This window comes from Molothrus ater, chromosome 6 (assembly GCF_012460135.2).
Source record: "Molothrus ater isolate BHLD 08-10-18 breed brown headed cowbird chromosome 6, BPBGC_Mater_1.1, whole genome shotgun sequence".
Lineage (NCBI taxonomy): Eukaryota > Metazoa > Chordata > Aves > Passeriformes > Icteridae > Molothrus > Molothrus ater.
Window position 1 is genome coordinate 16,267,676 of NC_050483.2, and position 25,615 is coordinate 16,293,290.

General features: G+C 55.1%; 1 protein-coding gene across 4 annotated transcripts in view; it reads left to right on the plus strand.

Moving 5' to 3' along the window:
• The window catches only part of DUSP8 (dual specificity phosphatase 8), a 40,939-nt gene extending 15,563 nt beyond the window's left edge, over positions 1–25,376 (plus strand). For 2 of the 4 annotated variants that reach the window (XM_036383574.1, XM_036383575.1), the window contains exons 3-7: positions 5,471–5,609; positions 22,111–22,277; positions 23,397–23,556; positions 23,744–23,867; positions 24,254–25,376. In XM_036383574.1, coding sequence (XP_036239467.1) covers positions 5,471–5,609; positions 22,111–22,277; positions 23,397–23,556; positions 23,744–23,867; positions 24,254–25,346 — 1,683 coding nt within the window. In that variant the 3' untranslated portion in view covers positions 25,347–25,376. Of the gene's footprint in view, positions 1–5,470; positions 5,610–14,308; positions 14,324–14,424; positions 14,791–22,110; positions 22,278–23,396; positions 23,557–23,743; positions 23,868–24,253 lie in introns of those variants that run through there. The other 2 variants (XM_054515263.1, XM_036383576.2) reach the window with 2 other exon arrangements.
• The last annotated feature ends 239 nt before the right edge of the window (positions 25,377–25,615 follow it).

Genomic DNA, 25,615 nt, shown 5'->3' on the forward strand with positions numbered 1-25,615 from the left:
AGCGAGGGTAATTCAGGCGATTAATCAAATGCTGGGCCCAGCTGGAGCCATCTGCGTCGTGTGTCCCCCCCCGCCCCGCCGGCCCGAGGAGCCACCGCTGTCCACATTGGCTGGCGGTGACATCAGCCCGCGGGATCAAGGGGACCGGCGGTGCGGGGGGGCCGGCCTCGCGCCAATCTGCTTCGGGGATGCTCTGGGCTGGGCGATTCGGAGGGGATTGCAGAGACTGATTCCTGAACGGCTTTAGCTGCTCTTAAATCCCCTGGAGAATAAAGCAGAATAATCAGTTTTTCGCAAGCTCCGAGGAGAGCGGAGCGGCCGCCCTCCTCCCGGCGAGGGTCACCTCTGCAGTGGCCGCTGTCACGTGGAGCGGCAGCAGCGGCAGAACAAGCGATGCGCAAGGGGGAGGAAGAAGAGGAGGATGATAGGGAAGGGGGAAGCGTGGAAGAGTTAACATCAGCTGATGCCATCCGCCTGCAAACCTGCAGCTCGCCAGCTGCAGCGGAGCAGTGGGCTCCCAAAGGAGCCGGCTGGGCCTTCCTGGCATTCCCTGCTCTGTCCCCATAGAAGGAGCGTAGAAGGATCGTTTTCTCCCAGCTCCTGGATCATTGCATAATGGTCCACGTACTGGCTGGGGGTGTGATTGTAACCAGGGATGCTAGGAGAAGAGGAGAGAGGCGTTGCCATCGCCTTTAATTCCTTTTTGCTTTTCTTTTGGATGCGGCTGAAATCCCTCCTGCCACATCCATGGGCAGGAGGCTGCATGTCCCCACTGCTGCTGCTGCTCTGCACAGCCCCTGCCGTGCCCACGGCTTGCTGGCTCTCCCAACACACGCGGCTCAGGAATTAATTAAGCTTCAGGACACCCTTGAGAGGTTAAGCCACTCGTCCTGGGAAGCTGGAGTGGGATACTGGGAGGAGATCATTGCCCTATTCTCATCTGGCATAAAGCAGGGGGGGTGGCGGTGGCTTGGGGTGTCCAGGCCTTTCTGTGCATGCACTTGTGTGGTTGCATTTTGGGCTGATGAGCTCTCTTCTCACCCTCTTTCCTTCTCCCTACCTCCCATTTCAGTCAGACAGTATTTTGGGACCCCGAGAAATCAATGTGAGCTGCTACCTCGAGGTGCACAGATCCTCAGAAGGGGATGCTGAAAGCTGATTTACGCCTCTGACACCCGGTGTCATTCCCTGCCTCCTCTGCCTCCGCTGGTCAACATCCCCCAGCCCTGCTCTGCCCCTGGCTCCGCGGTGCTGGGGGCGGGGGCACGGCTGGCCTGGGGAGCAGATGGCAGGAAGGGTGACATCAGTAGCGCGATTGTCCGGCCCCATTATTCCTCCTGACGGGCCTCCCGCCCTCCTCCTGTTTCCTGCTCCCGGCCGGCCGGGGCTGCCGAGACAAAGGCGGATGGCAGCGACGCGGGGCTGCCCGGGCAGCCACAGGGCAGCCCCGAGCCCTCGCCTCGTCCCACTCCTCCTCATCTCCAGCAAAGAGAGATGAACCTGCTCATCCCATCCCAGCGACTCTAAGCGAGCTGTTTGCCTCCTGGGGAAGGACACGGGCTGATACAGCCAGAGCATTTGAGCAAACCCCACCTGGCCGCCAACGCCGCTCCTTCTGCCTGCGTGCTGGCGGGGGGGTGGGTGGGAGAATTTGTCTAATTTGCTTTTCCCAGTGCTTACTCTCTCCTTTTCCGTGTTGCAGTTAAGGAAGGGTACCATTAGCAATGCTTCTGTGGGCTGCAGTTTGGAGTGATGCTGTGGGATAGCAGCAGCTCCTGGCTTTTTTTGGAGCAAAGAGAGGAAAGGACCATTTGGGAGAAAAGAACAAGCAGAGACATTTAAAATCCCTTTATTTTTTCAATGAATTATGCCTATGATCCTATGATTGTGGCAGCTGCCATAGCCACTGCTCCCCAAGCCCTCATGTGGACCATCTTCCCATGGTGCCCAATCTGGGAAAAGCTGCAGCAGCAATTCCTCTTGCAGTCATTTCCCTCCACACAGAAATGGTACCAACATAACTTGTTATGGTTGGTTTTCAACCCTTCTCCCAGTGCTGACAATAATAAACTCTCACAGTAAAAAATTCCAATAAGAACTGGAATAATTCAGCTCCTCCGTGCAGTTTGGAGAGCAGAGGTTATGGGAAATTCCTGCTTGGGTTTTTCACTAGCATTTCTTTAGGGAAATGTTGAAAATTTTACTTCTTCAAGATCCCCCGGAAAGTCCACCTCTCAACCATTTCTTACTTCCTGAAATGGAGCAATCTCCAGAGCAACTACAGCCATGCTTTGAGGCAAGACAAGGGTCTCTTCAGGTGATGGGAATATTTATTTATTTGCATTAGGGGCTTGGCTCTGCAAGCAGCTGTTTTGCTTGAGGGTAAGCTGGGGCTTATTTTTGAGCCTTGTGCCTGGCTGCTCTTTATGTTGATGGAAGCCCTGTTGTTTCAGTGAGGTGATTCACTGTGTTTTGAAACAATACGTGACTGAGATGTCAGTAGTAATTGGGATAATAATAATAGCTCACTCTTATCTTAGCCTGGATCACCTGTAGAGCATCATTATCCCTGCTTGGCAGCTGGGGAGAGACAGAGCTGGGACCCAAGCTGTGTTAACCACGCAGTGCTGGGGACTGATGTCCACGTGGGAGTTACCTCCAGCCAATGTGGGGACAGTGATGGGAGGCACAGGGCTTGGCACAAAGGCAATGAATTGATGCTCTCAGCTGGGGTTTGGTTGGAGCTGTTGGTCCTGGCTCCTGGTTGGTCATATCCCTCCAGCCAGGATTTTAGCAGGGACGAGGTTTGTTCTTGGGGAGCTGCTCTGGGGCACCTCCAGCACCGGAGTGGGCCAGCAGCTTTTCAAAGGCATGCATGGGTTTGCAAGCCCCACTCAACATCTATCTGGAGCCAAAAGACTTGCTTCATCTTGGCCCTCCTGTCCCTTGCTACATGGATGTGGGGACCCTGTCTGGAGGGTGATGCCTGGGGTTACTTCAGCAGTTTTGGGGTGACAGCAACCCCCATGAAAGTGTTGCTTCTCAGAAGAATACCTCTGTTTTCAGCTATGTCTCTGTCCTATGCCAGCACCTGGCAGAAGCAGGAATCTAGTATGGAGCATCTCTTCATCTTTACCCTCCTCTGCCCAGTTAGCTTTTAGCCTCCCTATCTTTAAAGCCAGAGATGGGGCATTTCAGGAGGGCATGAGATTAATGGGAGACCCATGTGCTCGATTAAACGTCTGTGTCTTATTTCCCTTCGTGGTGAGGAGCTGGGATGCCAGTGCATCCTTGTATGCTCCATGAGGGCTCCTCAGGACCTTCCTGCCGGTATCCTCACCCCAGCAAGCCAGGTATTTATTTTCTGCAGCCAGGCCATGTGAGGCCAACACTCGTTTGGCATTTACATTGAGTGAAACCTTATAACTTTAATAAGATGTAAACTGTGTTGCACATCTCTGCCGTCGCGCAGCAACCCTGCAGTAATGGCCCAAACAAAGCCTTCCCGTGTGGAGCAAACACTAAATCCTATTGTGGGATAATGCTGCTCAGCCAGAGCTGGTATCTCTCCTGCAGCCTCCTCAGCCTGGACTGTGCAGCTGGGATGAGCCCCTGCCTCACTGCAGAGTGGTTCCCGCCTCACTGTGCTTTTGGTGAAAGATGTTTTTGCTGGTATGGGACTTCAGGTTGAGAACTGGGTCTTTGGGATGTGCTAGGGAGCCTTGAAGGGCTAGGCAGCTGCTGAAGACTGGTAGGTTCCCCGTTCTGAACCAGCTTGACAGCCAGCGTGTTTCCCTCCAGCTGTGTTTGGATGACCTCCCACAAAAGTCCTGTGTCAGGATTGGCTGAGGAAAAGATGCTGGAGTAGATCCTCATCTGGCTTATCTCAGGTGGCTCCAGTCATTTTTCAGTGTCTTATTTTAGAATTCCCATGTCCTTTTCTCTTCCCTCTTATGCTCTCCTTTCATGCCTCCTGTCAAGCTGCTGATCCATGGGGCTGGTTTTGCTTTGCAGTCCGTGGTGCCAGGCTGGGGACAGGTGTGTCCTGTGAGCCCCCTCCTGGAGCACAGCTGTGCGTGGTGCCCCGACGGGGATTCCTGTCGGTGCGGGGCTTCCGCTGCGGCGCAGAGATCTGATGAGCTCAGCCAAATCACTGCTCCCTGCAGCTTTATTTGGATGGTGCTCACGTTGCTGAGCAGGGAAGCACCTGCAGCAGGGTGTGAAAGCAGCAGTAATAATAACCGCAACCCTGAGCGAATCTGCTCTAGTGGTGAGATAGGGCTTGGCAGTGAGACAGCAAAACGAGGCAGGTGTCCATGAGTGCTACCTTGTTCAAGTGGTCTCCTAAAGACATTTTGGAGAGGGCTTGGCACAGGGTGGCCAATGGGCAGCTCCAGCACTAGCTGCTGAGAAGAGAGCAGCTTGCACACATTCCCTCCTTCCCTGCTTGCTGCTGCCTCCTCCTCCTCCCATGATGTGATGGATGTGCCTTACCCCGCTGGCTGGAAGGGCAGGTGCTCTCAGGGCAGGTGTGTGCCATACACCCAGCTCTTCAGCAGATGAGCTGAGCTATGCCTCTGGGAGGATTTTTATCTCCTTTTGGTGCATGGACCTTCAAGTAGGTGTGGGAGTATCTGTTTGTGCCTTGAGTGCTCTCATTGCAATCCAGTCATCACCAGGCGTGGGGGGACTCCTGCCTGCAGGTTATCCCACCTGCCCCAGTTTATCCCTGCAGTTTGTGGTATGTAAAATCACGTGGGAGCAGCCCAGGAGCTCCTTCTGCTCTTCCCAGTTTATCCCTGCAGTGTGCAGGTCCCAGCACACATTACAAAAGGAAGAAAGCGCATCACCTGGAACATCCACTAAGTAATATAAGAGATTTTCCCTTTCCTTCAGCCCTTAGGGGTGATCTGCAGGTTTGGGGTGACATGTAGTGGCAAGGTGTCCCCAGGCTGAGCCCTGAAGAGTTGTTGATCCAGCCCCCACTGACTCCAGCCACAGTACTAGGGCTGTGCTGGGAGCACCCCTGCCTGCAGAACCACTCCCAAATCCCTGTGTTCCCGTTCCTGTGACACCAAGCTGAGGAGGAGTATCTGAGGGCAAAAGTTGGCTGGGGAGGAAGTGGTGGAAGAAGTTGTGGTGATTTCTGGGAAGCAGTTAAGTAACAGCAAGATGAGGGTGGGTGATGGGGAGGAGTGACCCTCTTTTGGGTAGGATGCTCAAAAGCACTTGTTGTTGGTGAGAATGTGGCAATGGGCACCTCTACTGACATGTTCACCTGCAGCCATGGAGCAGTCCCAGCTTGGCTGGACACTCCATTTGGTGGTCAAAACCAGCTTGTGGAAATTGTGTGGAGCTGGAATTTCCTGCTTGTGTGACCACTAAATTCAGCTTTGCTTCCCACGGTGCTGTGGAATCCTCAGTGCTCAGCCCATTTCTCTGATGCCCGTTTTTTGCCACTCCCCTGCAGGTGGAGGCGGAGGACCACCAGGATGTGGTGGTCTACGACCAGAGCACGCGGGACGTCACCGGCTTGGCTGCTGACAGCTTCCTCTCCATCCTCCTGGGCAAGCTGGACAGCTGTTTCCACAGCGTCTCCATCCTCACAGGTAGGAGCCCTGGGTTACCACTGCATCTCTAGGGGCACTCATGCCCTTAGCCTGGAGTGATGGAGCTGTGTCCATGTGCACCTGCTGCCCTGGCCACCAGTGCCTGTGGGGGAGGAAGGCAGCCCTGCACGCAGGCTGAGGAGGCTCAGCCCACACTGGCATCACTGGGTCTTCCCCATGCCTTCGTTCCTTGCACTGTCCATCTCACCACCAGCCAGGGTGAATGAAAGAGGAGGGTACAGAGGAGCTGTGGTGGCATGGATCCAGCCATCCAAAAGCTGCCCTTTGTTCTCCCATCCCTGTGTTGCTTCATCCCTGGTCAGTGTGCCAAGGAACAGACCCGGTTCAGGCACTCTGCTCCCTCTTGCTGCTGTTAAAGGGACGGCAGGAGAAGAAATCCATGGATGTACTGGAAAGGAGAAGGATGGCAGGGGCAGAGGGTCATCACTGAGTGAGTCAGGGTCTGCTGGAGATGATGCTCTCTGGACACAAATGTGCAGGCAGGAGGAGGCACGTGCTGCCCTAATTACAGCCCTTCTGCAGTGAGGCAGGTGACTGATGAACGAAAAGCTCCAGCCCAGCAGAGAGGAGAAGAGAGAGGCAGGAAACTCTCTGAGGGAGAGCTGAAGATGCCTTTGATTCCCCTTGGCTGGGACAGCCAGGCATCTGCCCTTGATGGCTGCCTGCCTTTGAGCTTTCTGCCCATGGATGGGTGGGCAGGCACTAGTGCCCTGTGCAGCCCCTCAGTCCCACTGAGCTCAGCCATGCTCCTAAACAGTGCCAGAAGCACAGAGATGGGAATCACCTCTGTCCCTCAAGCCTGTCCTCATCCTGTGGGCATTGGATACTGCTTTGGGGCTGAGGCAGAGGGTATCTCTGTGCCCTGCCATACCCACAGAGTGACAGATGCTGGGGAAGGGTAATTGTGGGGGGAAGGTAGCACGGGCAAGTGGCATTCAGGGAGCCCTGCCCATGCAAGGCAGGGGTAAGTGCTGTTGAATTAGAGCAGCTGCATTGTGATGGGGGGGGAGAACAGAGCAGAGAAACAGCAGGATTAAACCCCCTGGCCCCAGGTTCTACCAACAAAGCCAAGCAGGGACTACACAAAATCATGGTCAAACTAATTATTGTGGCCTGGATTGCAGGAGCTCTGCTGAGGCCAGTGCTGGAGGATGCCTTCCTGAGCTGGCTATGGCAGTCCCTGGCCTGCCTCAGTAGCTGTGCCTGCGGTTCCAAGGTCGCTGTGGCATAAACTAGGGCACAGCTTGGCATGTGGTGCAGGAGAAGGAAGTGGTAGATTCAGTTGCATCTGGGAAGGAACCTGCTTAGTCATGGGGATGGGTCAGGAAATAGCCTTGGTGGTGTCACCCTGGCACCCCCTTTCCCAGGGCTGGGTGAGGAGCAGAGCTGGGTGCTGGCTGCAAACCCCTGCCCTGCCCCACCATGTCCTCCTGGGACTGGACAGGGCTGAGTGAGATGTCCCTGAAAACCCCAGAGCCTTTTCCTGCCTTCTGGCAAGTGGAGGGAGCCTTGTATTGCCAGTGCCCTCCAGCTGCATGCACAGCACGCTCCAGCAGCGTGCCACCCCCCTCAGCCATCAGCACACCACCAGCAAACCCCTGCCAGCAAACCTGCTGTCCCCACCTTGGGCACACGCCTCCTCCATCATCAGGACAGCCATCTCTATCCTCCTGGGCTGCAGGAGCCCCAAGCAGGAGTGTGGGTCTGCTAGGCACCAAGCAAAGCTCAAGCCTCCCAAATTAAAAGCGCAGCAGGGCCTCAGCCTCATGTGGAACACGGGCCACCAGCAGGGGGAAAAGCTGGAGCTGAAATGTGGAACACTGGGTCATGGCGGCAGTGTTTCACATGGAAATCATGACTGGAATGGCTGTGCAGAGCATCCAGCAGAGGCTGGGCATGCTTGCTGACAGGCACAGCTTCCTCCTGCCTGCGCTGTGGGCAGCAGTGGGCTGGTGTAGAGACAGCTCTGGAGTGCTTGGGGACTCTGGGGCAGGATGTGTGAGTGGGCCTGATTCTGAACCCTTGCCCTTGTGGGGTTTAGCCCCTCGGTCTGTCCACTCCAGCCTCAAGCACCTTGTCCTGCCTCAACCCATTTGGTGTCTCAGAAGAAGTGCCTGAGTTCTCCTTGGAGGTGCTTTGTGATCCCAGTGAGTTGGCTATCCCAAAATTGGGAAAATTTCAGCCTGTCCCTCAGTGGGTGCCATTACCTCAGGGAAGCTGTCCTGAGGGTCCCCAGTTCAGTGTGGCAGCCCTGCAGAGCCCCTCTGTGCTGCCCAGCTCTCCCAGCCCAGCAGATGCAGGGGTCTGCGCCTCCGTGTCCCCATCTCGTGCAAACACCAGGCTTGGCTGTTCCTGCTCACCTCCAGGCCAGCAACCTTCTGACCCTTGAAGCAGCTGATGGAGGCTGATGGGTGAGGACAGGCGAGCTGGGGGTGGCAGGACTGGTGCCAGGGACTCCTCAAGGGTTAACAGCCCAGAAGCAGTGATTCCAGTGGCTGGCAGTGAAGAATCTGAGTCAATTATTCCCAGTCTTGGAAATCATCAGCTTCTCTTCTTTTTTCTTTTTTTTTTTTTTTTTAATTGTGTAAGTATAAATAGTGCTGCTTGCTGCCCTCCATCCATGGGAGCAGAAAGACTGTTGATTTATATGGTTTTCCTGACATCACATGAAGTGGTGGAAAACTGAATGGAGCCAACATTTTTCCTGCATTACGTAATGCCCCCTCCCTCCCAGCCCAGCTCTGCTATTCCTGCAGGAGCCTGACTGTTCTTTAACCTTTGTTTACTTCAGCACAAACCCTTGCTTTTTTGCTTTTTTTTTTTCTGCTTTTTTTTTTCCTTTTTTTTCCTTTTTTTTTTTTTTTATTTTGCTATCTTTTTCCTCCCTTATTCTTCCCCTTTGTAATCACCCACTTGGTTTTTATTAAGAGGCATTATCTGCTTATGAAGCAGCAGCAGCAGCAGTCTGGCTCCATTGCTCCCTGACAGCTCCCATGTGCCAGCTCTGGTATGGGAGCATGTCCAAAGTCCTGTGTGGTGCTGTGGTGTGGGTGCTGAGCTTCACCAGCTCCTCTCCATTTGTCCAGCTGCAGTGGGCAGTGTGGAGATTTTCTTCTATTCAGTGGCTAAAAGCAGCAGCTGAAGGCTTGGGATGCTGGTCCAGGTGATGCTCAGTCACCCATCCTGTCCCTGCTCCTGGTCCTTAGCTGAGCACTGGGCTCCTCTCTCCCATGCTGGAAGCCATGTGCCAGCTGGAGATAAAACCAGGATGGCAGAGTGGCCAGCAGTGGCGGCCCCACAGCCTGGGCTGCGGGGCTTGGGACCCCCCTTGCCAGACAGAGGCTCTTTTTGCTCAGTCCATGTGCTGGGGGAGCTTCTCTGCTGTGATATCGCCTCCGACCTGAAACAGGCCCCTCAACTGCGTTCTGAGCTCCAGTCATGAGCTTTTCATCTGGCTCGGGAGCGCCTGTGAGATCATCTTCAGCGCCCCCCCTCCCCCCGCTTTTGTACCAATTCTTCAAGGAATGTTTAAATTTTCCAGTCCTGTTCTTTCTAAAATTGGACCGTCTGTTTACTCCCAGGATTCGGAAAGAATGTAACAATATCATCAGCGACAAATCCCTCCCAGGCCTTCACTCGCCATCCTCCTCAGCGAGCAGGCTGGCCGTGACCCAGGGCTCTCCAGCCCGGCCGTGCCGTGGCCCTCCAGCACGGCTGCACAGAGTTGTAATTGCATGGCTGCAGTCATCTGGGTGGGGGCTGAGATTTTGGGGATTTTGGGGAATCTACCAAAGACAGGTGACTTTGCCGCAGGCAAAAAGAAGTAGTGAGAAAGGAAAGGGGATTTCCATTGCAGGAGCTGGCTTGGGCTGTCCAGGCATGAGTGGGTTTAGCACTGAAGCACTGGCTGGAATTATTTTAGACACAAGGGCTCAGAGATAGATTATTTTAATTTAAAAAAAAAGGAAAAAAATTAAAGAAGGAAAGAAAAAACACTTATCTTTTTTCTTTTTTGTTTTTTTCTTTTTTTTTTTTTCTGTGTAGGGACATCACTAAAAAGAGGTTAAACATCAGGGTGACTGAACATGGCTTTGCTCATCCTTGGCTGAAAATTCTGTAATGCTTTTTCGTGTCATGTTGGTGAGAAGCCACATGCCAGCTACACATTCCCTCACTGCCTGCTCCTCTTGAAACATACTGGGCTGGAGCTATTCTAGAGGAAAAGAGAAGATGAATGAAAAAAGCCAAGCTAGGCAGATGTGAAAGCAGGGCAGAGGCAGGGCAGAGCAGAGGGGGCTTGCCTTCAATCCGAGTCTCAGAGGCTGGAGTGGCAGCATGTGTGTCCAAAATATGCTGAAGATAAAAGCTTAGCAGGATCCAGAACCAGGATTGAGGTATCTTTATAAACTCAATGTAAGGAAAAAGAATAAACCAAAACCTAAGGAAGAAAATACTCCAAATACCCACACATTGGTCACAGAATCACAAAATATTCTGAGTTGGAAGGGACCCACAAGTATCAAGTCCAACTCTAAGTCAATGACCCATACAGGAATCAAACCCTCAAACCCATGGGTGTCACTAGCACAATGCTCTAACCAGGTTAGCAAATCTCAGGGTTTATCAGTCACAAGCTGTCTGATGGGAGTGGGGAGGCAGGACCTGGTGATTTGATGGTCAGTTCCTCATCACCCGCTCTGCACAGCATCACAATTTCACCTGTTGAGTTTGGGCTGTCAGTGTGTCTGCTGGAGACACAGCATGTGCAGAATACTCTGCTCAGTACATGGGCCTGAAGGTGCCCTTGAAGGTCAAGTATTAGGCTATTTCAGGTACCCTCAGGCTGTAATGTCTAAGAGCACTTGGGGACTTACTGGCATGAATCCATCAGATGTACCTACAAGATTTTCCTTTAAGTCTGATTACTGTCTCTGAACCTCCTGCAAGCACCTCTGTCCACCTGTGGCCATCTCCATCCCATAGCATACTGTGATGAACCCAAAGAAGCAGATGCTCAGCTGGCAGGAGTGTGGGTATGAATAAGGAGGATATGGAAGTGGGATGGGACAGGAAAAAGAGCTCCCACAGGATTCTCAATTTCTTGCTTTTCCCATACTTGGGAGTTTTGAAGAACCAGCTTTGTAAATAATGTGAATGGGGATTCTGATTGTTCTTCATGTAAAATTGCCCACATGATGGTCAGGAATGGAAGAAGGGCAAGAAGGGCTGTGCAGGGGCTTACATCCAGCTTTTCTTCAGGCTGTAGGTGGTGAGGTGCATGGAGATTACCTGTGGTGATGTTTTTCTTATCACTGTTCAGAGGACTGGTGGTAGTACGCTGATACCAGCCTAGAGGGAAAGGCATTTTTTAAAAAATCTAATGGGAATACCAGGGCTTTGTGATTTTTACAATCCTGGAAGTTTAGGTAACTCTCTGAACCTCCCTTCCTCTCATGCAAAACATCCCTGGAGGAGTTGCTTCCTTTCCTACAGCAAAGCCATCTGTGACGACTTCAGCCACGGCAGGACTGTGTGTTCTTGCCCTCTAGCCCCTCTTCAGTGGGTGCTGGCATCCAGCTTCAGACACCCAGCAGCCTGGTGAGTGCCGTGGGGAGTGCTCCCAGTCTCCTCAGTCCAAGGCACAGAGGCAGAGTAAGGTGCCCCCTTCTCACCGTGGGCCACGAGCAGGAGATGTCTGGGAGGCTTCGGGCCCGGCGGGAGCAGTGACTGCCTCCCTGGGAGGGGTTAAGCCAGGTCACGTATGTGCTGGGCTGATTGTATTCCAGACCTATGCTCTAAACCTCCCTGTTTAGCAACGCTGTCGTCAGACAACTTGTTTTCCCGATTCTAAAATTACCCTGAGGAGCTTCCCCTCCCCCTCTGGCCGTGTTTTTTAACCATTGGACCCAGAAAAGGCAAGCAAAAGGGTCAAAGGCAGAGTGGGACAGAGGAGAAGGGGTGTAGGGAAGAGCAGCCCTCTGATTGCTATGCCTTAGAAAACTGCTGTGTAATTTCATTTCTCATTTTTGGGAGGTCAGGGGGAGGAAGGCAACTTCCCCAGTGAGAGATCCTGATGGGCAGGGGCCACTGCCCAGTTACAGTTTCCTTCCTTTTGAGAAATCTGCCTCCCCTTATCCGCCTCCCCCTTCTCCCTGGGCCTGTGCTGCATGCTTGCAAAAGGTCGTCACTGGCAATTATTACCAGGTCCCAGTGCTGGGTGGAGAGAGGAACCACTGGCCCTGCCCAGCTGGGCTTGTGCCAGGCTATAGGCACTGTCCTGACAGGCTATGTAGGTGCTGGACAGGGACTCATCCTGCTCCCTGCTCTTGCAGGAGGATTACATGAGTCTCTGCAACCCATTGCAGCAGATGTTTTTCCAGTGAGTGCTGTGGCAATGAGAGTGAAGTGAGGCTGACTAAGCTGGGCATCTCTCCCTGGGTGATGCACCTTTTGTCTTATAAATAGGGGCTGGAGGCAGGATGGGTGACATCCTGGCCAGGAGGAACACCTGGGAAAAAGGGACAAGGAGCAGCAGCTGATAGATGGAATGTATTTCTGCACTATGGATGTTGCCTTTTATCCTTATGTTTGCCAGCTGCCCCCTGCCCCAGGTGAAAACCTCCATACTGGTTTTGGTAAAATATGCAGAAAATGGGGAGAAAGCAGAGAGGAGGATGCTGCCTGGGGAATGGTGGCTGCAAGTGGCATCTCCATGTGGCTGGGCTTCACACTGGTGGAGGAAAGGGGCTGCTGGCTATATGTGCTTACTTGTCTTTTGCTGAGGATCAGAGGGGTGTGGGACACTGGTAAGCCTCCTGCATTGAGGTCTACTTGGTGGTGTCATGCCCAGCCTCCCACCTGGTGCTCCCAGGAGCTCTGAACTGAACTATCAGTCCAAACACATCATGAAGGACCCTGGCATTACCAAAATAACTTGTGCCCGGGGCTCTTAGAGACCTGAGGGAGATGGACAACCAGAGGGGCAGTGAGAAAAGGCAAATTTTGTTTGTGCATCTCTAGGTCAGGGGCAGGTTGAGTATTGCACCCCTTAATTCACTACGTGCTTCCTGCAGCATCCCCCTTGCTCACCGCCACTGACCCAGTGACCCCAGGAGAGTGACTAGGTCCCTCCAGTAGACCCCCAGCCACAGCCACTGGAGCACGTCACTGCTGGATCACCCACCAACACGAGCAGAGCTCTGCTGGGGCAGTGGCAGTGGGACACAGAGGGATCTCCATCCCTGGCAGGCGTTGGCACTGGCCACCAGCATCATGCGCCCTCCCTTGTAGTGACAGTGGTGGCAAATGTGGGGGACCACAGATCCCCCTGGGGACTTGCCGTGGTCGTCACTTCCCGAGCACAGCTTGTGGGAGAAGGCTGCTTCTCTCTTCCAGCCTAGTTGGAGCACGCTTTGAATTTTATCCAACCTCTGACCCACATCTGATAATAATCAAACCATATTTGTTACAACAACAAGGCTCGTTAGGAGGCTGGCTCCGCTCGGGGTGGGGGGGAGGAGACAGCACTTAGTTAATGCCAATGACCTCATCTCATGTGATGTCATTCAAAGGAAAAACACTGAAGTCACTCACATATGGCTCAGCCTGGGGTTTTTCAGCCCATAAAGCTTCAGATTTTCAAAGGCACAATACATGCCCCCCCCTTCTCTCCCCCGCTTACTATAATCCTGAGTGATTTTCTGGAGGCCTGGGCTCAGAGCAATAAACTCGTAAGGAGCTGTGTGGAGATGTATTAAGGAGTTCTGCGGGTGGGAAGCAGGGGACAAGTAATTTTCTCCCACAGAACAAATGCAAAGAAGAAAATACATCACTCCCCACCTGCTTCAGAAGCCCCTAGAGATGGCTAGACCCCCAATGAGGCCAGGAAAGGCTATTCCCACATGTCCCTTCTTGCTAGAGTTTTGCACGTGAGGAGGCTTTGGCAAAGGGTACATCTCCTCCAGAGCATGGTCCTGCTTTGCTGGGACCGGGCAGATAACTCCATCTGACATGGCCTGCGCACAGGAGTGAGCAGCCCAGTGCCAGCAGCCCCTTTTCCTGCCAGCTGTTGGGACCCATTCATCATCAGCTGTTTGGGACCGCTCCAGGATGAGCATCCTCCTGGGTGATGCTCTCAGTGGAGACATTAAGGGACAAGATGAGCTCGTCATTAGGGACCTGCTGTCTCGTCCCCAGCTCTGCCCTGCACCAAAGAGCCCCGGAGAAGTTATTTAATCTTTTGTGACTCAGTTTCCCTCTTGGGAAACTGAGATCATGGCATTGCCCTTCCTAGTGCTGGGGTTCAGAGTTAAACCTCGCCCAGGGGATGCACGTTGGTCCTGTCAGGAGCCGCTGTGGGGAGGGGGTGCAGCCGTGTGGTGCCTTCCCGGTACGAGGAGCAGCAGGGAGCCGGGATGGAGTGCGGTGCTGCATCCCCCCTTCGTTGTGGGAGTTTGATCGCACACCGCCCCGGCAGGTGCTAAAATGAGGTGTGGGCATGAGCTTCCTCCCACCACGTTCCCGTCCCCATATGAGCTGAGCGGGACCAGAGCCGGCGCGGTGCAGCGATCCATCTCCCGCCGCGGCCGCTCGCTGCGGGGGGCTTCGGGCAGGCGAGAAAATCGCGGTTGCGCCTTTAAGCGGGGAGCGAAGCATATGTCAGCCCGGCGTTGTGCTGCGTGTCTGTGTGCTGAGTAAGGAATGCGGCCGCATGCCTGACCCGTTAGCTATGAGCGCGGTACGGGCGCGCAGCGAGCGCGGCGGCGGATGGGGCGGCTGCTCCCGGGCTGAGCTCACTCGGGCTGGAGCGGGCGGAGAAGAGGGGGGCGGCCGGGGAAAGGGGGCTACGCCGAGCCCCCCTACCCGGCTCGGCTTTTTTTTAATGGTTTTTATTTTTTCAGCCTGAAGGCTGGAGCCGGGGGGAGGCTGGCATTGCTCTGCTGCAGGGGCGCTTTTTTGGTTTTTTTAGTATTTTGTTTGCTCGCCAGCTGTTGTTTGGCGACGGTGAGAGGTGCCCCCGCGAGCTGCAGCCCAGCTGCCTGGATGCCCGTGGATGTAATGATTGCTCCCTCCGAGGACCACTTCTGGACAGACATGCGCGAGGGGCAGATGAAGCTGAAAATAAGGGTGCGGAGGATGAAGGAGAGCAGGGACAAGAGAGGTTTGTCAGCCGGCCCGGCGCCTTTCCTTCCGATGGGGACGGAGCGGGAAGAGGGGGCTGCGCCGCCGGAGCCCTGCTTTGCCCGGGGGCCGGAGATCGCCTTTGCCGAGCGGCCGGCGGGGAGCGGAGCGCGGTGCTGGCCATACAAAGAGCGCAGGCAGCTGGCGAGCGGGGAGATGGAAGCGAGCGGGGAGCGTGCGGAGGGGAGCGGAGCGGAGCGATGGCCGGTCCCCAGCTAGGGGCGATGTGCGCAGCGCCGGCGGAGGCGGCCGCGCTGGCTCGGGAGCTGCACGGAGAGGGCAGCCCCTTCAGGCAGGTGAGCGGCTGCCTGCAGCGGGCAGAAGCATCTGCAGCGGCCCCGGCGCTAGGCAGCCCTCCCACCCGAGCGGGGGCCGGTGAGACTGCCTGGCCGCGGGGACCGCTCCGGGCTCCCCGGAACCCTTCGCCGTCCCGACGAGCTTGGCGAGGGCGAGGGCGCGGACGGAGCGGAGAAGGGAAGGAGGAAAGCTGCGGGAGCCAGGAGGATCTGCCGCCAGCATCTCTGCGCCCTCGGGCGCCGGGTTGCGGGTGGGGGGGCACCGGGCAGAGGAGAGGGCGCGGGGCAAGGACGGGCGAGGACGGCGCGGAGAACAAGGGACCATCGGCTCAGAGCGCTGAGCTGCTGCCCGCGCACAGGCACTGCCCGCCGGAGCCATTTCGCTTCACCAGCGCTGCCCTGCCTGCCCATCTTGGGTGGTTTCTTTCAGAAAGGGGTTTTGCAGTGCTTACACCCCCCAGTGACAGGGCGAAGGGCACGCGGAGGAAGGGGATATTAACTGGAGAAGCTTAAAAATATGCCGAGCCTGGGATGACCTAGATTACCGAAGGGTTGAATCAAGCAACTTCCCCTCCATCACCACTTAAAATGGGAGGCTGCTAAAAGTGCCTGACAGGTTTTTGTGGCATGAAGCACATAACCCAGTGATGGTGTCATTAGTAATAAGTCACTCCTGGAAATGACACATTTTTCTTTACTTAGAACGAGTAAGGCTGGTCCAAAGCAGGCACAGTCACCAGAGGAAAATCAAGCTCAACAGCTCGAGGAGTATGTCCGTGGTTGTGTAGGCGGAGGGCTTCCTTTCTGCTGCTTTTCCTTTTTTAAAGATGTTTTCTGTTTCTTTGGGAGAATGGGAGCAGGTTCTGGGTCCAGCCTGCAAGGCATGGGGGGCTGGCACATGTTGGGAGGCAGCAGGGCACTGTAGCAGCAGATGGACAGAGGCTGTTCGGGGTGACCGTTGGGGAAACAGGGAATGCACATGAATCCATAATAGGGCTGATTCATCGGCTTTCTCATCCCCACTGCCTGGGAGAAAAAAAAAAAAAAAAAAACAAACAAACAAAAAAAACCCAAAAACGAGCCAACAGTGGGGTGATGAAATTTTGTGCCAAATGAGGGTATGGTAAAACCTGTGCAGAGGACTGGGGGAGTGGAAAAAGAGACTGGTTGAAAACTGGACATCTCTCTCCAATGTACTGAGATGGGGGGACACGAAAGAGCATCGGCCAGGAGAGGGCAAGCTGGGCAGGCTGCGGAGCACCAGGATTTCACCAGGCTTGTGGGAAGGATGCGCAAGCAAACGGGCTGTGTCCACATCAAGCATTGCTGGGAGAGATGGGCTGAATCAAAGGGGACTACAGTACCCGGGGAAACAGTGAGGATGGAGGCAGGGGGGAAATTCAGACACGTCCCAGGCGGCAGGAAATGCTGACAAAGCCTCGGAGCTCCCTGCAGCACAGTGAGTAAGGGTGGCAGTAAGCAGTGTTTCATCATCCCGCCCGGCTTAGCTGCCGGCTCCAACAGGCTCCCACCCAGCACGAGAGCCAGGGAGATGGCGTTTGCAAAGAGGGATTTTCCCAGCGGCTCTGGGGGTTGATGTGCAGCCTGCCAGGCTCCTCCATTTTCTGTCCTTCAATTCAACCTGCGGCAGAGATGCTTGGCCGAGCACTAAGGCTCATTGTCATAAGCAGGCTGAGCATAATGCAGGTGAGGGCTGGGGGTTTGCAGGTCCCCCCAGCTCTCGTCATCTCCTGCTGTACCTCAGTTCAGCAAGGTGCTTTAACACTTGGGTATGGATGGGTCAGAGTGCTGGGAGCAGCATGTCCCCCGAGGGGCCGGGCTGATGGAGAGGGGGTATCCAGGCACCCCCCTGGCCGCCAAGACAACGCAGCAGCGAGGGAGCCATGCCGGCGTGGCGGCTGCTCCAGCAGCAAGCCGAGGCGCGTGCTCGCTTGCATGCCCCGCTGCTCCTTGCCACGTGCCGCCCTGGCAGCAGCTCCCAGCCACCACAGGCATTTTAATGAGAGCTGGGCAGAGCCTGGCCTCTCTCAGCCCCCTCAGCTGCCAGGAGCTTTAGCAGGGCAGAGGGTCCCCGGCACAGGCACAGGCGCGAAACTCCTCGGTGAGGCTGCGGGCTGCCGCAAAACCTCTGGCAGCTGCTTGGGGAGCCGCTCTCTGAACAGCTCCGGCTGCTGCTCTCCAACTCTCATTATTGCAGCCATGATGGGGGGCTGTAAAACACATCTTTAATACCCCTGCAGGTCTCCTTCTAGCTTCCTGTGTGACAGCTGGAGGTGAGGAGTGGGGTGTGGCAGCTGCTGGCCCAGGGAGGATTTCCAGCTTTGGATCCCCTCCTCCTTGCTGCCACAAACTGATGGCACAGCAGTTATGACATGTCACCTCTTCCCTGTTTCTTGGTGGGGACCTTTGAGCCTGCAGTGCATAGGAGAGGCTGTTGAATAGGACATGCTGCTTGGTGTGTCTCTAGGAGAACTTCTATGAGACTCATGGGGCTGGGGTGTTCGAGAGGCATGTGGCTCTCCTAAAGAGCAGTTTTGGGGTGAGGCAGGTGCCTTGGGCAGCCCTTTTGCAGCTTTTTGCTGTCAGGGGGGCACAGCACTAAGGCCAGAGCTGTTGGGTTTTTTCAGAGGCCTCTGAAGGAGGTGTTGAGTCCATAGGGCTGGAGATGAATGTGCAGAGTGCAGCCATCAGAGCAAGGTGTGAGAGTTTTCTCAAGCCCCAGCTCCACTCTACACCTCCAGCCTAAAAAGATGGCCTCAGTGCAGGGAGGGACACAGGGAACAACAGAGAGCTGAGATGTCCATGCTTCATGTGTCCTACACCTTCCTTTTATCCTCAGCAGTGTCTCTTAACATCTCATGCAGCTTAATGGATTGTAAATCCCTAAAGCTAAGGCTTACCACCAGAAGAAAATAATGCCACACCACATCCCTGTCCCTAGCCAGGACTTTGTCACCCTCTATGTCACCTTCTCTTCACCACCACTGCTGCCCAGCCTTGGCAGAGAAGGGCACAGTGTAACTCACAGGTGACAGATTTTGCCTGTGATGTTGTCAGTGACCCAGCTATGACTAGGATGTCCTCAGAAACCACCTGAAGATGACAGCCAGGGCAGTGGAGGGTTCCCCAGCTGTGTCAGGGTGCAGCATCTCTGTCTTTACATCTTGTAATCTCCTTCCATGTCTGTTTTTGTTCCCTTTGGTTGCAGCTGTAGGAGGCACTGGTGCAGGGCCTGGCAGAGGGCAGAGAGCCTCCTTCCTGTGCACTTTGCTGCTGGAGGGGAGGAGTCACACAGCTCCCAGCAGTGCAGGTACCACAGGAGCCTGCTCAAAGATGCTGCTGGCATCTTCCCCCAGCCTGATGGACAGGCTCGGGGAGATCGCCAGGCTCTTTGCCTTCCCTCTGCAGCATCTGTTCTCACAATAAATCCAGTTTCACTGGTGGTTATCATAGATGTTCAGCTGGAAAATGTGCAGAGGGGAGGGCCTGGCCTGGCAGAGATGGGGATAGGGGAGAAGTTGTGGTGTTTTCCCCTCTCCTCTGTTTGACAGAAGAGCCATGCAGAGCAGAGCTGGGGCTGGCCCAGAGGGGTCTCTGCAGGACACAGCAGGAGGTGGAAGGGTGGTCAGCACCCTGGGAGTGAAACCTTGTGTGAGGGAGATACAGGGTCCCCATTGTTGCATACTTCTGGCACTAAGTTGCTGCAACACCCTGTGCCTCAGTGTGATTTTCACTTGCAGGAGGGTGATTTTCACTTCCTAGGCCTCCTAGAACCTGTCTGATGCTGGTTCTTGGCTCCTCTTTCCTCCATTTTCAGAAGCAGCAGTGAAAGCATCCTCGCTTTTGTTCTGATTCCCTTCTTCCCACTTCTCTTCCTGGGCATCATTTCTGCCTCAGGTAATTGCAGTAGGCCGGCAGGCAGTGTTTTTTCCAGAGAATGGTTTTGAGAGCCCTCCATGCTGGAGCCAGGAGCAGCTCACTGGGCTGTGCCACACAAGGACCAGCTCCTCCCCAACAAGCCCTCACCAGGGTAGGGGAGCATCCAAAAGAAACCAGAGATCCCCAAACACCCACTCCATGACAGGTACAAATCCTTCCTAGGCTTGATTCCACACGTGCCAAGGGAAATGGTGCTCCTGGCCTGAGCATTGTGAATAAAAGAAGAAAGGCTAGAACTGGTGCTACCCTGGCTCCTCACCTCATTGTGCTCTGCTGCTTTCTCCCAGCAAAACCTGGGATCCACAGCCTGGGGCATAGAGGGGAGGAAAGCCCAAGTATCAGTTGGAGCCCAGCCAGGGACATTCACTGCCTTTGGGATTGTTTGAAGAGCTGCTTCACTTTCTAAAAATGAAAGGCACGCGGGAGCAGCCGCTGCAGGGCTGCAGGGTGGGGTGAGCGTCGTTTCCATGTTGGGATGGTGTCAAGTACCTGGCCCCATCTCTAGGGTTTCCCCCAAGCCCAGACTGCCCTCAGCAGCTGCAAGTATGGGGGAGATGAGGACAGGGGGACTGGGAGCATGCCTGGACTCCCAGACACTGGGCTGAGGCTTTGCTTAGGACAAGTGAGCACTTTGCTTAGAGCAAGTGAGCACATCATTTCAGGTGCCAGCATCCTCCAGTTGTGGCAGCCTGCCCAGGTAGGCACTGCAGCTGAGGGTGCTGCTGCCACTCTCCAGACATCCCTGCCTGCTTTACAGCCCCCTTAGCTCCTGCCTGGATTTCCCCAGGCAGAGGATCTGCTGCCAGCTGAGTGTGGTGGGCACAGGCAATGGGCAGAGAGCAGCATGCCCTGACCTGCTTGAACTATGAGATCACCTTAAAGAGCCATACAAACCCATCCACTGCCCTGGGCAGCTCCTGATGGATGTGAGTGAGTGCAAGAGGCTGGGCACCTATGGAACAGAGCAGGCACTGATCCCTGGGGCTGCATTTGTGTGCGCCCTGTTCCCCAAAAACATGTTGTGTTCCTTCAAGAAAAATTCCCATGCTGTTTCACACAAGCCCGGGGTCAGATCTGTGCCCCACTCAAGCTCAAGCGCTGCAGGCTTCTCTAGGGGCAGCTGAAGGAAACACTTCCCAAGGGTTTCTGCCCCAGCATCCCCCAGGCATCAGCAAGGGGCAAAGCAGGCAGGTCACATGTGTCCATGCAGAGCTCTGGCTAGCGATGGACAGCCCTTGGCAATGGGGCCACAGTGCAGGGATGAGCAGTAACCAGAGCTATGCTGCACCTGTGCTGGGCCTCCTGCTTTTGCTCTGATTTAATGTCCTAGTTGAGGGGTGATGTCATTTCAGAGGGAGCAAGAGAAAAAGAAGTGCTGGAAAAGATAAGGTGCTTTAACTCTACCCCTCCTGTCTTTACTGGGTTTTAAAGCTGGGAGGTGTGTTAGCTGCCAGACAAGAAAACAGAGGGGAGGAAAGAGGTTTGTTGAAGGACACCTTTTCCTTAGGCCAGTGGGAGCTGACACCAGGAGGTGCTGAGATGGAGTGTGATGGAGGACTTTGGATGTTCCCAAGTGGTGTGAGCATGATTTTGTGCACTGCTTTGGCTTCTCCATCACCTTCATCTCACAAACATGTCAGATGAGTTGTCTGCAGCACCAGTCATGCCTCTTTAGAGTGTGGGTGCCACACCAGCAGCCAGAAGGGTGCTCCAGGAGGATCAGCAGAAATGTTGCCAAAATGCTGGAGAAGGTAAATTGAGAATATGTCAAGGCTGCCCTGCTTCCAAAGGGTAGAGGGATTGGCTTGTTAAAAGGTCTTGTTAAGCTGTGGAGATGGGCCAGGGATTCTCAGGATGCTCAGTCCAGAGACTTGGGCTTTCAGAAGGATCTCGTGAGAGCATACTGGTCCCTTTGACAGTCAAAGGCACTCAAGCCCCCAAGTCCTCTCTGCCCTTTGGGTGATGTCAAGCTGCATCTGCTCATTCACATAACTGGGAAAACCTCAAGGGAGACTTGAGGCAGATATGACTCAAGCTCCTCTCCATTGCATGAAGCTGCCACCCAGATGTCCTCAGCTGGAGGGGAGTGGAATTAGGCCATTGCCAGCCAGACCTGGCTCTGTCCTGGAGTACAGGATCAGCAAGTGAGAGCAAATCAGGATCAGTGGTCTTATGCAACTGTGCAAGACATGCAACAGCACTGGGAGTTTTCCAGCTCTCCTTGCTGCCTGCTGTGCAAGCAGGGCAAGGCTTGCAGCCCTGCTCAAGCTTTCAGGACTGGCTCTCAGGCTTTTGACCATGCCAGACACTGTGACAATACCTCTGGCTGTCACATGCCAGCTACTGCAACCTCAGCTGGGGGTTTTCTTTCAACACTGGGTTTCAAGATGCTCAAGTTGAGTGTGACTGCCCAGCAGCCTGGACACTGCTTGCTGCCACATTCAGCAAGGTCAGAGCATGAGAAGCAGCAGTGGCCTGCAAGTACCATTATGGCACCATGGTGTATCAAAAATCATGGGCTTGGCAGGGCTGGACAGAGGGGGTGTCTCTCAGAAATCACGATGTGTAAGTGTAGCCAGTGCAGAAAGGTTTGGGCTGACCTCCCAGACCCCAGGAGCTTTGTGTCTCAGTGGGTTGGCTTGTCGTCATCCTGCCCTGATGGATTTTGGTATCAAAAGGTGATCCTGTCCTCAGAATAGTAGGGAGCCAAGAAAAGGACTGTCTCTTCCTGTTATGTGTCTGAATGAAGTTGAGAAGAGCCAACTTCATTGGAGAGTGTGTGGGATGCCTCATATGTGCATTAATATCCAGCTGTGACAGGGAGAAGTCAGAGCTGGTTCTCCATTCCTTTCTGTGTGTGTGACATGGCCATCACAATGTATGTGCACTGGTTGGTGGTGGCTGGTGGCTTCTTGCTCCTGGAGGCTCTGTTCTCCAGGCTGCAGGGTTATTACCACTTTGTCCCCAGCCCGGGCCTCGGCATGCCAGCTACTGATGACCTCAGCTGTGCTGCTCCAAGCTCAATGTCCCTATTTTCTCCACAGGAGGCTTTGCCACCTTTTCCTCCTGCTTCCCAGGGCTCTGTGAGGGGAAGCCAGCTGCCATCCTGCCAATGAGCATCTCCCAGCCGTGCTTGCCTGTGGCCAACGTTGGCCCCACGCGCATCCTGCCACATCTCTACCTGGGCTCCCAGAAGGATGTCCTGAACAAGGTACAGCCCTGTGGAGGGTTTACATCTGCCCTGTCCCACTGGGGACCCCTGTCATGCAGAGGGGTGAAGGTATTAAGGATTCCTCTCCTTCCCAGTGGGAAGACCGCACAGTGCCCTTTAAAAGGTGCCAGAAAGGCTGTGCTGTGATGTCACACCAGGGAAGGAATTTTGTTTAAAGGAAAAGTAATGATGAGAAGAAAGAAAGAGGAATTGTAGTTAAAGTGCTGCCAAGCATCTGCCTACTGCAGCCATGAAGGAGCCAGCCAGGCATCCTCATCCATGGCAGGCAAGGAGGGAGAGGGACCATGACACCAGACTGGAGTTGGAGACAGAAAGGAGGGAGAGAGAAATAATGTACAGGGAGTAGAAGGAAAGGAAAGAACAAAATGACAAGAATGTGAGCCTGGGAGCTGGACTGGTTCCATCAAGCCTGCTGGAAGGGCAGGAATGGGACACTGGAGACCCAGGGCTGAAATCTTGAGGCCAAAATCTTGAAGAGCCAATGCCAGGCAGGGAAATGGATGGTTTCCTTCCCTCACCACCTCCTTGGAAGGTTTTGTTTGTGTTTTGGAGCTGTGTTTTCTGCCATCCCCACACTGTGGCCACGTGCTGGAGAAGAGAAGCATTGCCCAAGCAAGGCCTCACAGCTGCCTATGGATAGAGCATCTTCTGGCCACATTGGTTAATGTAGGGTGCTACCAGTGACTCACTCCACTCTCTTGGTGAGATGTCTCCTTTCTCCCTCAGCTGATACTTTCACAGTGTTCAGACAGAGTTTTTGCTAATTTTTTTTTCTTGTATTGCCTATTCCTCTCATACTGAGGTTGTTGGGTTTTTCCCTCTGGAACCCCTTTCCAGGTGTCTTTGGCTTTGCCCACTTTACTTGGACCAATATAAAGATCTGATGAGGTTGAAACCTGTGTCATCTAAATTGACAGATACAACCTTTTCAGCTGGTCTCTGTTGTATTATCATCAGCTAGGCCAAGGCAGCACTAGGAGACCCACAGGAGAAAATGCTGGGATGGGAAAAGGCAGGGAGTATGCATGGCAAGACAGACCTTCAGTACATGGTGAGGGCTGAACTCAGCTGATCATTTGATGGCTTCTTTCCCACCAGGACCTGATGACACAGAACGGGATAAGCTATGTCCTAAATGCCAGCAACTCGTGTCCCAAGCCAGACTTCATCTGTGATAGTCACTTCATGCGCATTCCTGTCAATGACAACTACTGTGAGAAGCTGCTTCCCTGGCTGGACAAGTCCATTGAATTCATTGGTGAGCTTTTCCTATGGTTGCAGACCCTCCAATTCTCAGCCTTCACAACCTGAACTCTTCTGTCCTCCCTGGTCTTGCTCGCAGTAACTGTTGTCCTTTCACACAAAGGGGCTGGGGACTGGGGAGGGAGGCTAGAACCATTTTGCTCACCATCATTGTTCTCCCTGTTTCCTCTGCCATGCTCCAGACAAAGCTAAGGTGTCCAGCTGCCAGGTGATTGTGCACTGCTTGGCTGGGATCTCCCGGTCAGCCACCATTGCCATCGCCTACATCATGAAGACCATGGGTATGTCATCAGATGATGCTTACAGGTGAGTTTTCCCCTGAGGGTACTGGGGATGTTATGCCAGTATGCTTCACTCCAGGGAAGGAAAGCAGGCTAAGCCCAGAAGGAGAGGGTCAGGGCTCCTTGAAGCTCAGTCTTGCCTTTGTTGGGTCCCAGTAAAACCAAACCAAACCTCCCATCATAAAATGCATGCAACAAGGAATGGTTGGGAGTGGTAAAAGGGAGTGGGGAGGCAGTCCCAGCTCTAATCCTCAGGCATCTCAAGGCCCCGCGGTTGCCCAAGATCCTTTTCTTTGGAGGGTCTGGTCAGAAGGTTGTTGATGATGCCTCTTCTCCCTAAAGAGGCTGAGAGAGGAGGGGTGGCCCGCTGAAGGACCAAGCACCAACGGGGCTGTCTGTGCCTCTTGGCAGGTTTGTTAAGGACCGTCGCCCATCTATCTCGCCCAACTTCAACTTCCTGGGCCAGCTCCTGGAGTACGAGAGGAGTCTGAAGCTCCTCAAGGCCCTGAAGTCCAAGGGCGACTGGAGCGAGGGGGACGCGCAGCAGGACCCAGCAGAGGTGGCCGAGAGCAGCCGGCATCCCCCAACACCTACCTCAGAGAAGGCCGAGGATGTGCCGAGGAGCACCGGCTCGGCGTCCCCCACCAGTGACCCCGAGCGGCAGGGCGGGACCCCGAAGGTCCTGTCACCCACCACCCTCCAGCAGGGGCTCAATGGCCTGCACCTCTCCTCCGAGCGCATCCAGGACACCAACCGCCTGAAGCGCTCCTTCTCCCTGGACATCAAGTCTGCCTACTCCCCCGGCCTGCGGCAGGACCCCCCCGGGCCCCCTGGACCTGGGGAAGCCCCCAAACTCTGCAAGCTGGACAGCCCCTCGGGCTCGGGCAGCCTGAGCCCCTTCTCCCCAGGGGCGGACAGCCCTGACCGGCCCACGGGGCCCGAGCTGCTGCTGGAGGCCAAGGTGAGGCAGCGGCGGAAGCACCGGCACGCAGCGGGCTCGCCGGCCCACGGGCTCAGCCTCAACGTTGGCGGGACCTGCGCCACGCGCAAGAGCCCCGGCGCCGAGGACGGGCTGCCCCCACGGCTCAGCCAGCCGGCCTCCGCGCCCGGCGGCGCCGCCAATGCCTGGAGCGGGGTGCACCTGGAGTCCCCCAGCGCTGCCTCGGGCGAGGCTGGCTGGTACTTCGGCAAGGACTCCGGCAGCGCTGGCGGCAGCACAGGCGGGGGCCTGTTTGCCAGCGCCGGCCCGTACCCGCCGCCATTCGGCTGCGGCGCAGCGGCGGCCGGGTGCGAGATCAGACTGAGGGACAAGGCGCGGGCCGAGCCACGGGACGGGCGGCACAGCTGGCATGAGGAGGCCGGCGCCGAGAAGCAATTCAAGCGAAGGAGCTGCCAGATGGAATTCGAGGAGACCATGTCCGAGGGCAGGGCTCGGGAAGAGCTGGGCAAAATCAGCAAACAGTCCAGCTTTTCGGGCAGCATGGAGATCATCGAGGTGTCCTGACACTCATCCGGGGTGCCTGGAGACCTGGGACGGGGCTGGGGAGGGGGGATATTTAAGCCGGGGGGAGCGGGAAGGGGGGCGGTGGGGTCGGGGGGTGTATTTATACTTGCGCCTGCATTTTCGGGAGCGCAAGCGCTGAAACCGAAGCGAAGGTGGACGAGTCTTTCCAGAGTCGGGAAACATAGTGGCGGATGCTTAGTGTCCCTCCTGCACTCACCCTGGTCCTTCCCCGCTCATCCCCAGGGCACCCCAGCCGTCAGAGACCCCAC